We start from the raw sequence: 14,130 nt of genomic DNA, 5'->3' as shown, positions 1-14,130 counted from the left end.
ATCTGGAGAGAATGGAGAGGCCAGGAAAGGCTGCCATGTGCACTGCTGTGTGACAGAAAAGCCAAGGACCAAGGATCACCAGCAGCCAATCCTAGAAAGGGAGTCATCAGAGAGTATTGCCTTGATGATGCCTTGATTTGAACTTTTTCCCAGTCTCAAAAGCATGAACAAATAAATTCGATTGTTTAAGCCTACCTATTGCATGGTATTTGCTTGAGCAGCCAAGGAAACTAAAACAAGGTCCTATGCTGAGGGTTGGAGACACACACATGAAAGTCATGGCCTCTGCCCCCAAATAGCTCACATGCAGCCTGGCAAGGGATATGGAGAAACAAAGAGTGACATGAGATACTCAATAGCTCACAGCAGGAACTAAGGACAAACAATTGTAATATGTTTTCCTGACCAACTGTAACTACTAGCATTTCTAAAATACTTTCTTCTTTGTCCTAGGTTCTTCCACAGCTACAATCTCATAGTTCTTGCTCTGTGACCAGAACCACTAGAGACCAGCCTGGTGGAACTATCCTCTTGACACTTCCCAAGTCCCAGCTTGTTTTCCATGGAGGACAGGCCATCAAAGCACCCACTTCCCATGCCCAGGGCCTCTGATGTCCAGGACACTGGCTTTATTACCAGGCGTTTTCAGGGAGGGAGGCAGAAGCTGGCAAGAACATCTCACAGGGAACTTGGGTTTGACTCTCCACTTAACCATGAACCAACTATAGGACTTGTGACACTTACATAATCTTTCAGAGACTCAGTTTCTTCATCTGTAAAATACAGATAATAATATCCATTTTGGAGGGAGGATGTCAGAGTCAAAGGAGACGAAAGAGCAGGTACTCAAAAGATGCTGCTAATATTTTGTACACCATATCCTAATGCTTTACCAATAATTTATTTGAAGACATTTCATAAAAGGTCTTAACTGAAGCTGTTCATGCAAAGGGTGTGATAAGATAAGTGAAAATGAGCCCAGAGAGGGTAACTTCAAAATCTTCATTGGGAGCATTCAAAGTACTGCCCAGTTTCTGGCCATAAGAGTATACTTGTCTACCTCAGTTTTCTTGTCTGTAAAATGGAAAAATAATCAAACCTATCTCCTCAAGTTGTTGTGAGGTTAATATGTGTGAAGTGCTTAGAGCAGTGCCTGGTATGTAGGAAGGATGGTATAACGGTTCTTGCTGTGTGAGTTGGGGGTGGGAGCCCACTCTACACGGTCTTTACCAGATTCTAAGAGCTTTACTTGCATTATTATTTAGTTTTCATCTCATTCCTGACAGAGAATTGATTCTTGGGGTCCTAAACATTTTTCCCCTAGTGGGAGAGCACACATTTCCCAACGGATCTCAGGGAGGTATAGAAAGAAACTTAATATGCTGATCAGTGAAGACAGAGCCTCAACAGCCAAAGAAAGACCAAATGGAGAGAGTTGGCAATTCACCTGAAGTAGCAAAGCATATTGCTGAGCTCTAGATTTTCCCAGGGACAGCACAGAACAAAGATCCTCCAATTCCTGACCAGAGAGGGTCATGGGAGAACACAAGTGCAAATAAGACCATAGAGAATTGTCATTCAATTGTAAATCAGCTAGAAAGTGGTGTCCCTGAGAGTGAGATTTGGTTAGTGGGTACTCAATAAACATTTATTGAATAAATTCAACTCAATTCCATATTTATTGAGAACCTATCATGTATAATTGAATAATTATCCCTTTCTTGTGTGCTCAAACTCCATTGTGGCATAATGGGGCATTTTCTGGACTAGAAAGAAAAAGAACTTAATTCTAACCCTGTTTTCTCAGCTTATGAAAGTGAGACAGTGGAATCCAGGTCTTGCCACTCCATCTTATTGTTCTTTGGACTACTGGTTTAACCTCTCCAAGTCTTAGTTTCCTGATCTGTAAAATGGGTATAGCCATCTCTACCTTACAGGGGTGTTAGGAAGATTAATATAGGTTAAAAAATTCAGCACCGAATCCAGTTGGAGCCCCCTTTTAGTTTCTTGCCCTTCATTTGGGTAAGATCCCTAACTACCCTGAGCTTCCATTTTTCCTGGGGATGAAGATCCCTGTCCTGCCTACTTTGAGTGGTGCTGAAAGAGCAGTTGCAATAACATATATGAAAACATTTTGTAAGTTGTTTTGTGCATATTACTGACCAAGCTTCTACTATGAGCTAAGAATTTTGCTGATCACTTCATATAATTAGCTGCCAAGTCAAGCTGCCTGGATTTAAACCAAGGCTCTGCCACTTACTATTTTAGTCCTTAAATTCCTCATCTATAAATAACAATAGCACTCACCTTGCAGGGTTAATGTGAAAATTAAATGAGATAATGTATGCAACAAACCTAGCAGTGTCATTACAGGTGTTAAGTGCTCATTACAGATTAGCTGTTGTTAACGGTGATTACCATTGCCTTCAGTTTATAGTAAGGAAACTGAGGTCAGGTGGATAGCTTACCCACAGTCACATTCAGGGATGTGAAGTCCAGGATCTGTCCACTCTCTGTATTGCTTACACCTTGTGTTTCTATGTACTGGGATCATTTTCGATACCTTCTGGAACTCCCTAGCTGCTTGGGGAACCCTGCTTGGTCACTCTCCTCTTCTAAAAGGACAGAATTAGCAGGGTCAGCTCTGAGCCCAGCTCACTGACAGTGCTAAGCCTGCATGGGTCTCTTAGTACACTGATGTGAATTGAGAGAGAATTCCAGATTTGTTACGGTGGCAGCTACCATGGTCTCCAATTCTGGGTCAAAAGAAAAGGAGGCCCTTCACGGAGGAGAATATTAGTTGTTTAGTATTATTGGGAATAAAACCTTGCCAATTTCAGCTTTATGGAAAGTTCCCCCAACATACTGCTTACTCCTAAGAAAAGGAACAAAAACAATGAAGAAAATATTTTCATTTCTTTCACCTAGGTGATATAAACAGTAGATGGAGACAGGAAGTGAAATGGGGATAAAAACATAGTAATTCATCATGTTCTTTTTAAACAGTATTTTAAAAGTCCCACTTGAAACTGAAAGAAATATATATTAATCGAGGAAGCAGATAACAGTCTGGAAAATGTTTAATTCCTTTAAGGTATATTTGCACAAATTCTTGATGTTATCACTTGGACCCTTGATGATAAGTTATCAATTTTTTTTAGTTAATTGGTGAAAATTGGTAAAATTGGCCATGTGAAGAATTTTTGTAATTTGTATCTTTGTATGTTTTAAGCTAAATGTAGCCCTATGGTTTTCTATTATAATTAGTTTTTAAATGCTTAAGAGTGAAATTTGTAAGTATTATATTCTCTGCTGTAGTTCTGTGTTTGTGTTGTTGGACTTTTTGAAAACTAGTAAGATTATATGATTTCCAAGCCCGGATATCTTAAATATAAGGAGTCACAAATCATAATTTTTTTCTTCAGCTTCTGGAAGAGTCTTTGTGCTTTAGTATGTATCTGTGCCATAACTGATTTCTTAGAAAATATTGTTTCAGATGCAAAGCTCCTCTATTTTGTGCCAAATAAAGTCACTTAGTCAGATTAGAGCAAATATCAACTTAATGTACTTTAAAAGAAACTTGGATTACAAAAACTTGTACAATAAAAAAGGTCCACTGAGGAAATCTTCAAAGTACAAGTAACACATAGCAAATACAGCTACCTGAAATCAATAATACATTGCATGGTTAAATTCTTCCACCTAATGTACTGTGAATTTTTCTTCAGAGACATTTTTAGAAAGTTTTGTATCCTTTGGTTGGAATGGTAACAGTGGATTTCATGTTTTTTTATCATGAATAAATTAATGTGAATTGATTAAAAAAAAAAAAAAAAGGAAAGAAAGAAGAAGAAGAAGAGGAGGAGGCCCAGCAGCTTTGGCTTCATGGCCAAAGATTCCAGGTTTCCATGAATAGATCCCTTCCCGTTAGAGCTATACATGGAGAGTTATTTCTCAAGAGCATACTCCAAACTTGCCTCAGTTACTTAAAAATTGGGGGATAAGGGAGATGCCACAAGTTAGTTGAGTGTTGCAATGATCTGAAACCTACACGATGTTGCTGTTTAACAGAGCTAAGCATGAAAAAGTGAAGTACAAAGTAGAAGCTTGAGGAGACCTGGAATGAAAGTAAGCCAGGCAATAGCATGGTGGTCTGTGTCTCTAGGAGTCAACTTGCATTCAAATTGTGCTGTTTTTGGTGTCTGGCTGAAAAGGAAAAGGGAAGGGATTTGCATAGGATGGGACACAGTCAGCACAGTGTCTTGGCAGATTTGTGACACAGAGCTTTGTTCCCTGGCCCCATGGGTTCCTGCACCTGAGGAACGGAAGGCAGATGCTGATCACTGCTCCCAGAAGGGGTTTAGTGAGACTCAGCCCCACAAGATCCTGTGCTTTGGAGTTCACACAATAATGAGTTGTGCAGAGGCCCACATTGACCACTGTCAGATGAGTGGCTGTGAGAGTAAAAGAGAATGTTCCCTTGGTCCAGGCACCAGGGCACCCACAGAAGTCCCCAAAGGCAAAGTCAATAATGCTTAGTGCAGGGAAAAGACTAAAAGTATGGGCTTGGGGCCCAGTGTGCCTCAGTTCAAATCCTGGGCCTGCTACTTATGAGTTGTGTGACCTTGAGAGAGGTACTTAACATCTCTGTGCCTCAGCTTCTTCAGGTATGATATTGGGATGATGTTACCTACCTCATAAGGTTGATAGAAAGTCAAGAGAGTTAAGATAGTAGAAGAGTATGCGACATGTGGTAAGCGCTACATTTGTGTTAGCTGTTAAGTTTGTGGCATGTGGTAAGTGCTATATTAGTGTTAGCTGTTATTATTAATGGGAAACTGGGAAGGAGGGGTTTCCAGAGCAGAAAATAGGAAGTCTGTTTATGAGCTCACATTGACCTGCTCCTGGAGGCTTCCAGAAATCCTTGGGAGGAGGGTAGGAGTTGTCCAGGTACAAGCTAAAGCTAGAGAAGTTTGGGATCTTACAGCTAATTTAAGCCTTTTGGCACCCTCAGGTTTGCAAGGCACCTGTGAAAGGCCATGCTGTCCCAGTAAGTCAGGCTTAAAATATGGCTGCTGGTCACAGCACAGAAAATCACTGACACCCTAGTCAATCTGCATCTGGTGCACCAAGGACAGGCTTAGGGCCCCACAGTGAGGGGTGGACAGGCTGGCATGCATCCAGAGAAGGAGCTGGGGGAGACTCTGAAACAGTGTCAAAAAGAAGATACAACATAAGCACCGAACGACAGAGATCGAAAATATATGAAGCAAATATAGACATATTTGAAAGGAGAAATAGTTCTACATTAATAGTAGACTATTTCAATACACCACTTTAAATAATGGATAGAACATCTAGACAGAAGATCAATAAGGAAATAGAAGATTTGAACAATACTACTAACAAACTAGACCTAATAGACATATTTGGAACACTTCCCCCAACAGCAGGAAAATACAGTCTTCTCAAGTGCCCATGGGTCATTTTTCAGGAGAGACCATATGTTAGGTCACAAAACAAGATAGTATATATTAAATTATTAAAATCATACAATGTATCTTCTCCAACCACAATGGAATGAAACTAAAAAATCAATAACAGTGCGAGAACTGGAAAAGTAACAAATATGTGGAACTTAAACAACACATTCTTAAACAACCAATAGGTCAAAGAAGAAATCACAAGGGAAATTAGGAAATATCTTGAGGCAAATAAAAATGAAGACACAACATACCAAAATTTATGGGATGCAGCAAAGGTAGTGTTGACAGGCAAATTTATAGCTCTGAATGTTTATATCAAAGAAGAAGAAATAATTCAAATCACAGACCTAACTTCATCCTTGGAGGATCTAGCAAAAAAAAGCAAATTAAACCCAAAGTGAACAGAAGGAAATAACAAACATTAGAGTAGAGATCAGTAAAATAGATAATTAAAAAACAATAAAGAGAATCAGCAAAATGATAAGTTCGTTTTTGTAAAGTTCAATAAAATCTACAAAACTTTAGCTAGAATAATGTAGGAAAAAAGGGGGAGAGGACACAACTAAAATCAGAAATGAAAGGGGAAATATTACTACTGACTCCACTAAAATACAGAAGATTATAAGAGGATAGTATGAACAACTCTATGCCAACAAATTACATAACTTAGATGAAATGGATAAATTCCTAGAAACACAGAAATTACCTCAAGAAGAAATAGAAAATCTCAACAAACCAATAGGTAGAAAACATTGAAGCAGTAATCAAAACTTCCCAACAAAGAAAAACCCAGGACCAGATGACTTCACAGGGGAATTTTACCAAACATTCAAAGAAGAATTAACACCAGTCCTGCTCAAACTCTTCCAAAAAATTGAAGAGAAGGGAACACTCCCTAACTTATTCTTTGAGATCGACATCACCCTAAAAACTAAGGCAGATAAATATACCACAAGAAAAGAAAATTACAGACTAATATCTCTTACAAGTATGGATGCAAAAATCCTCAACAAAATACCAGCAAACCAAGTCTAACAGCACACTAAAAGAATTATACACCATAATCAAGTGAGACTTATCCCAGGTATGCAAGTATGGTTCAATACAAGAAAATCAATAAATGTAATATATTGCATTAATAGAACAAAAGGGGGGGGGGCGGGAATCTTGTACCATCTCAGTTGATGCAGAAAAGGCATTTGACAAAATCTAGCATCCCTTCTTGATAAAAACAATTAGGAAACTATGAATAGAAGGAAACTTCCTCAACCTGGAAAAGGGCATAAATGAAAACCCACAGTTAACATAATACTCTACGGTAAAAGATTGAAAGTTTTCCCTCTAAGATCAGGAATAGGACAAGGATGCCCATTGTCACCATTGTTATTCAACATTGTACTGGAAATTCAAGCCAGAGGAATTAGGCAAGAAAAAGAAATAAAAGTAACCCAAATTGGAAAGGAAGAAGTGAAATTTTCCCTATTAGCAGATGATATGATCCTGTATATAGGAAATCCTGAAAAAGCCACAACAAAGCAACTAGAGCTAATAAATGAATTCAGTAAAGTGACAGGGTACAAGATCAACATGGAAAAATCAGTAGTATTTCTATGCACTAGTAATAAACAATCTGAAGAAGAAATCAAGAAAAAATTCCATTTACAACGGCAACTAAAATAATCGAATATTTAGGGATAAATTTAACGAAGGATATCAAAGACTTGCATGCAGAAAACTACAAAATATTGCTAAAAGAAATCAAAGAAGACCTAAATAAATGGAAGACATTTTGTTTTCATGGGTGGGAAGACTAAATATTCTTTAGATGTCAATTCTACCCAAAGCAATTTATAGATTCAATGCAATCCCAATCAAAATTCCAACAGTCTTCATTACAGAAATAGAAAAGCCAATAGTCAAATTTATATGGAAGGTTAAGGGGCTCCAAATAGCCAAAATCATCTTGAAAAAGAAGAATGAAGTTGGAGGACTCATACTTTCTGACTTTAAACTTATTACAAAGCTACAGTAATCAAAACAGCCTGGTACTGGCACCAGGACAGAAATAAAGACCCACGGAATTGAATTAAGAGTTCAGAAATAAACCCTCCCACCTATGGCCAATTGATTTTTGACAAGAGTGCAAGTCCACACAATTGGGGAAAGAGAAGTCTCTTTAACTCGGGAAAAACTGTATCTCCATATGCAAAAGAATGAAGGTGGACCCCTACCTTACACCATATACAAAAATTAACTCAAAATGAATCAAAGACCTAAATGTAAGAACCAGAACTATAAAACTCCTAGAAGAAAACATAGGGAAGCATCTTAAGAACTTCATGTTAGGCAATGGTTTCTCAGGCTTTACACCAAAAGCACAAGCAACAAAAGAAAAAAAAATTGATAAATGGGACCTCATCAAAATTTAAACTTTTATGCATCAAAAGACTTCATCATGAAAGTAAAAAGACAACCTACAGAACAGAAGAAAATATTTGAAACTACATGTCCAATAAGGGTTTAGTATCCAGAATATACAAAGAAACCCTCCAACTCAACAACAAAAAGACCAACAACACAATTAAAAGTGAGAAAAGATTTGACTAGACATTTCTCCAAAAAAGATACACAAAGGCCAATAAGCACTTGAAGAGATGCTCAACATCATCAGCCATTAGGGAAATGCAAATCAAAACCACAATGAGATACCAGTTCATACGCATCAGAAGGGCTAATAATAAACAAATGGAAAATACCAAGTGTTGGAGCGGACGTGGAGAAATAGGACACTCATTCACTGTTGGTGGGAACATAAAATGGTGCAGTTGTTGTGGAAAACAGTTTGGTGGTTCCTCAAAAAGTTAAGTATAGAATTATCATATGACTTGGCAATCCTGCTTCTAGGTACGTACCCAGAAGAATTGAGAGCAGGGACTCAAACAGTTATTTGCACACCAACGTTTATAGCAGCATTACTCACAATTGCTAAAAGATGGAAGCAACCCAAGTATCCATCAACAGATGAATGGATAAACAAACATATATATATATATATATATATATATATATATATACACACACACACACACACACACAATGAAATATTATTTTGCCTTAAAAAGGAATGAAATTATGATACATGTGACAACATGGATGAAACTTGAAGACATCATGTTGAGTGAAACAAGCCAGACACAAGAGGACAAATATTATATGATGTCTGTCATTGATTTGAAATAATTAGAAATAAGCAAATTCATACAGTCAGAAACTAGAACACAGGTTACCAGGGGCTGGGGTGTAGGTAGGGAACAGGGAGTTAATGCTTAATGGGTAGAGAGTTTCCAGTTGGGGTGGTGGGGATGGTAGCACAACATTGTAAATGTAATTATCTCCATTGAATTATATATTTGAATGTGGTTTCAGGGGAAATTTTAGGTTGAAATAATATTTTATGTTACAAGAATAAAATTTTTAAAAACCATAGGACTTACAACACAAACAGTAAACTCTAATGTAAATTATGGACTGTATGTAAAAGTATAATTATAATAATATTGTTTCAATTGTAACAAAGGTATCACATCAACGCAAATTGTTAATGAAAGAGAAAACTTTGTGTGTGTGTGTGTGTGTGTGTGTGTGTGTGTGTGTATTGGGGGCAGAGGCAGGTATATGGGAACTCTGTATTTCTGCATGATTTTTCTGTAAACCTACAACTTCTCCAATAAATAAATTCTGGCTGAAAGACTGAAGGAACTGCAGGAAAAGAGACTCTGGAAAGACCCAAAAACTGTGTTCTCGCATCTGCAGGTTTTCACTACACCACAAGCTGTAGCAGAGGGCAGAACTGAGGGAGCCACTGTGAAGGCAGATTCCAGCATAACTAGGAAGCAGAGCTGGCCAACCACACAGATCCTTGTGAGGTGGTAGCTCCCATTATGGAGTTACCCTCCTACAGTTTTCTGAGACCCACCCCAGGAATTCCCTATTTAGAGATCTGGGGTTGATGAGGAATCTGGGGTTTAACAAATACCCTAGGTGGCTGGTTTGGTGCCCACTGCTATGGAGAGCTTTGCATTCCTGGGAGGAGGGGGGGCTCAGATGTGATCTAGGGTCCTTCTAGCTCCATGGGTCTGTCATTCCATGGTCCCTTAAGGTCCCAGGCTCATGTCCTGATGGCTTCTATTCCTGCTAGAAATCCTTGGCTATGAGCCATCCCTTTGAAGCCCTCTCTGTTCAAGGGACAGCCCTGAAAACACGGCTCAGGACCCAGCTTCACAGGGTATATTGTTGGGAGGCTTTATTCCCAGATTTTTCTGGGGGATTATGGCTTCCAACTGGGACCTAAAGAGTGTGTGTGTGTGTGCACGCACATGTGCATGTGTCCAGAAAGAAAAACAGGATCTAGTATTACAGCTTTTGTGTTTTTGTGCTCTTGCCAGCAATGGGAAATGGGGGCAAGGGCTGAGGAACCAGAACTAGGGCTGGACCTGGGGGAGCTGTAAACTCAGAAAGATGCTCTATTCTTTGCCTGCTTCTCAGGGTGGGAATTCACACAGTACCAGGGAATTCAAGCCGAGTCCTCCTGGCCAGCCCTGCTTCCCTGGCTACCTGGCTTCTATTTCTCCCAGGGAGGCTCCAGACTGGCTCACAAGGCCTGACTCTTCCTTCTACCCCTGAGGCTGTGGCTGCCTGCACAGCCAACTGTGGGTTGTCTGGTGAGTGTAAGAGGGTGAGAAGCTCTTCATTGACAATACTCCCATTTGCTTCTGGAGAACTCAGGGAGGCCAATGCCCGGCAGTAAAAGCAGAAGAGTAATGTTGAATCTGATGTGGTCTTCAGTCTGGAGGGTTTAAATTGTCCCAGCTCCACGTCCCAAAGCTGGACCTAACAGGCAGAGTCTAGGAGGAAGCAAATACCACTTGTCTTGGGTAATAGATGAGGCATCAGAGGCACAGAAAAGTTAGCAGACTTGTACTCTTAAGCAGGATATAGAGGAGCTGGAATTCAAGCCCAGGTTGGTCTGACTCCAGAATCTGTACTCTTAAATGCTGTCCTACGTGCCCTCCGTAGGAGGTGCAGACCTCCCGGCTCCCAGGCCACCTGACTTCCTCATGTATTCCTCCCTGTTGGGCTCCAGCAATGCAGAAGCTACTGGTTCCTGCAAACCTTCTCTTTGTTGTCTTGATTTCTCATGAGCACAAACATAGAATCATGGCATTTGAAGGATTTTTAGAGAGGATCAGGGTCTGTATCTGGCTCAAGGTCACAGGGAGAGGAGCAAGTAGCGAACTAGAATCTGGAATTTCTATTGGCCTACCAGAGCTCTCTTAACATTCAACTGTGATAGTGGAGATGGGTTAGGGACGGCCACCTCTAGAAACTCATTCTCACACCTGACCTAATGGAGCTGTACAGATGAGCAATTTGAATTCATGATGGTTAAGAGAGCCAGCAGGTTTTTGTGTCATTGTGTTTTGTGTCTCCTGAGGAAAAGGTTTGAAGGACCTTTAAATTGGATAAGTTTAAAACCAGGAGGAACTGAACTCAATCTAAAAGGCTGATTTCACGGAGTTGTATCTTTACTGATCTACCTTACTTGTTTTTTGGAAGTACTTTTATTCTTGGGAGGCATAGCATGCAAGTGTTTGGGGGAGTTGTCCAGGATTTTGGAGCTAGATTTTGCATGAGGATCTGGCTCAAGGGCAGGGCTGCTAAGGAGACAGAACCCAGGTAAGTCATGACCTGAGGACTGGGGAGCAGTCACGTTTGGAATCCAGTTGTGGGTGTTTTGTTCTGTGTTGTCATTCCCTTTTTTAATCCTCAAGCTTTCAGTAGAGATGTTGGTTAAACCTTATAGCCCACTGTTGACAACATTTTAGGGGAATTGTCCACACTTGAGGAAAAGCAGCAGCAAGAGAGGGGCAGGAGAGGGGAAGCAGCAGGACACTTAGTCTTGGGAAAGCTGCAAGCGGCCTGCAAAGGAACAGAGCAGCTATCTGGATCTGCCAAAAGCAACTGATGAGCAGCACCCACTGTGGTCCAAGAAGTCCCTGGGAAGGGTCAATAAAACCCTGAACTGGGCTGCCTATAGTCAAAGGGAGGAGGGCTTGGCCCAATGTCATTTAGATGTTGGAGGGAAGTGCAACCCTGAAGCACATATCTTAATCCCACAGGCTTGAAATATGGAGTTACAAGGGGCCACTCTTTTCTGTATTTATCATCTAAAGTCCCCACAATTATGACATGTAAGAAAATAAATGTCATCATAACACAGAAACAGTCATGAAGAATCTGTCCATTTATAAAATTAATGCTCACCCCATACATTCTTCCCTCACTTAACTAATATCTGTCCCCTCCCATCTGGCCTTGGTCAGCTTAAGGTGACTCTCAGATATAACAGGGGGATGTGAATTAACTGCTATGTTCATGAAGTCAAAGAAAATGATGTTGGAGAAGGTCTTGACCAGTGAAATTCAGATAGAGATGAGCCATTAAATGTAAAAGGAAAATGGCAAGGATGTTGGCAAAACAATTTTCAAAAGGGAATGATTTGAATACTGATTGATTGAAAAATGTCCTTCAAAAGACGGATGAAACCCTTAAATTAAAAAACAAAACAAAACCAATCTCTTAAGGAAGGTGCTGTAAAGTAAAATGTAAAGAATGTGTTATCATGCAAACAGACCATTTTGTTGGTATAAAAAATAAACACACCGAAACCAAAATCAACACTTAATTCTTTGATCATTCTGAAAATTAGTATATAACCTATATTTTTAGCTAAAAAATAACTCATTTTCTTATTAAAAATCTTAGTTTTTATTTTCTTCAATTCCTTCTTCACAGTAAAATTTCAATAAAATGCTTTTCTCACTCTTTACCATGAAATTTTCATTTCTATTTTAATTTGGTTCACTTTCAATGACCTTTTGCTGGTGCCCACTATCCTGATGTGACAAGGCCCTCTGTGTTGACTTTTCTCTTCTGTGTCTTTCTCCATTTTAGGAGTTACTTATATAGGATGGTTTGACTTCCCATAAGGCCTCAATTAGACACAGCCTAGATAGTTCCACTTACAGGATACATTGGGGCTTCAGTCAATTCAAATGAAGATAGGGTAATTTATTCCTTACTGTGGAAGCCACGCCTCCCCCCGGGCACCCACTGTAGCCTGCAGAGGCTGTCAGCAAACCTTCCGGCCAGGCCAGGAGCTGTGGTGTTAAGCCCAGGGCGTTTGGGTTAGCCAAGGGCAGGGAGGGAGCACTTACTTGGCCATTGGGACTCTGGGCTGCCTGTGGCTCTCCGGGGGGCTCCTCATCCTCGGGAATGTGGGGCATGGCAGCCTCCTGGCAGGAGTGGCCGTGTGTGCCCGGATCCTCTGCTGCGTCAGCCCTGAGGGTGCTCCGAGAGACCTGGGCTCCACAGGCTGGGGAGACGCCAAAAGGACAAATCAAATCCATTCCCATCCCTATCCCAATCTGGGTTCCATTTCCAGGAGCCATGAGTCACAAAGAGAGGTCCCAACAGCGTCAGCCTGCTTGAGTTTACATCAAAACTGAAGGTCAAAATAGACTAGGAGAGGGCATTTGGAATTGCATTTCCTCCTGTTCTCTGGCTTTGTTTACAAAGTCAGAGGTGACCTTAGAGATTTTGCATCTAATTTGGTCCTTAGAGTAAACACGGATATCCCAGAAGGGAGAAAACTGCTTCAAACTCCTCAAAGCTGGAGCTAATGGAGGACACTCCATTGGAATCAGATTTGCATTTGTGTGCCATTCATTGAGCACCTACTGGGTGCTAGGAGTATCACTAACGCCACCTAATTTAATCTGCATGATGGCCTCTGATGAAGGCATAATTATTCCCATTTTATAGTTGAGGGAACTGCCTTGGAAACAGAAGTCAAAATCATACAAAGAACCAAGCATTTGAACCCAGATTTTCCTGATTTTGAGGCCAGGGCTCTTTACACCACACAGCCTCTCTTGGCCTTGCAGATGGGATGTAAGAGATGGTGTTTCCTGACTGAATCCCCCATAGCCCCTCTCATGCCCTTGAGCAGCTCTTCAGATTTTAGTACAGGGCTCTCTCATCTGACTACAGCCCTCACTGGCAGGCCTGCCCTAATAAAGCCACGATTCTAGAAGCTCAACCAGGGTGGATCTGTGTGCCTGTGCAGAGCCCACTCTAGCAGTTCATAACAGACCTTGGGTTGCTTCCCTAGAAGCCAGTTTTCCCCCTCCCCATGGTGTAGCAGCCATGAGGCCTGGCTGAAATTGACACCAATCGGCATAATTTTATCCATCTCCCCAATAGTGATTGGCTTAGGGATAGACAACAGCCTCGCCTAAGCCAATGAGCACATGGCAGTCCTCTGGTCCCAGTGGTTGATTCAGATTCTGGGATATGGATGTTTTCTCTTGCTCTGGGGACTGGCATGTGCAGATGTGAGACCTGGTACTGAGGAAGCCATTTTGCTACCATGAGGAAAGCCAGACTAAGGATAAAACTGACAAACAGAGGAGGGCAGAACCAAGAGGCCCTCAGAGAAATGGAGCTGGAGCCCTGATCAAAGTGCACTTGAACATGATACTTTCTGAAATGGCCAGTTACATGAACAATTAAATCTCCTTGG

The 14,130-nt window shown here is 40.7% G+C and overlaps 1 protein-coding gene across 4 annotated transcripts in view; it reads right to left on the bottom strand.

The window, feature by feature from the left end:
* Nucleotides 1-14,130, bottom strand: part of IRAG1 (inositol 1,4,5-triphosphate receptor associated 1) — a 137,925-nt gene that overhangs the window by 68,500 nt on the left and 55,295 nt on the right. For all 4 annotated transcript variants that reach the window (XM_037840052.1, XM_037840054.1, XM_037840053.1 and 1 more), the window contains exon 2: nt 12,764-12,921. In XM_037840052.1, the coding sequence (XP_037695980.1) occupies nt 12,764-12,921 (158 nt within the window). The remainder of the gene's footprint in view (nt 1-12,763; nt 12,922-14,130) is intronic.

This window comes from Choloepus didactylus, chromosome 6 (genome assembly GCF_015220235.1).
Source record: "Choloepus didactylus isolate mChoDid1 chromosome 6, mChoDid1.pri, whole genome shotgun sequence".
In the NCBI taxonomy this organism is placed as follows: domain Eukaryota; kingdom Metazoa; phylum Chordata; class Mammalia; order Pilosa; family Megalonychidae; genus Choloepus; species Choloepus didactylus.
The sequence above is the reverse complement of the archived record's forward strand: the minus strand, read 5'-3'. Positions and strand labels throughout refer to the sequence as shown.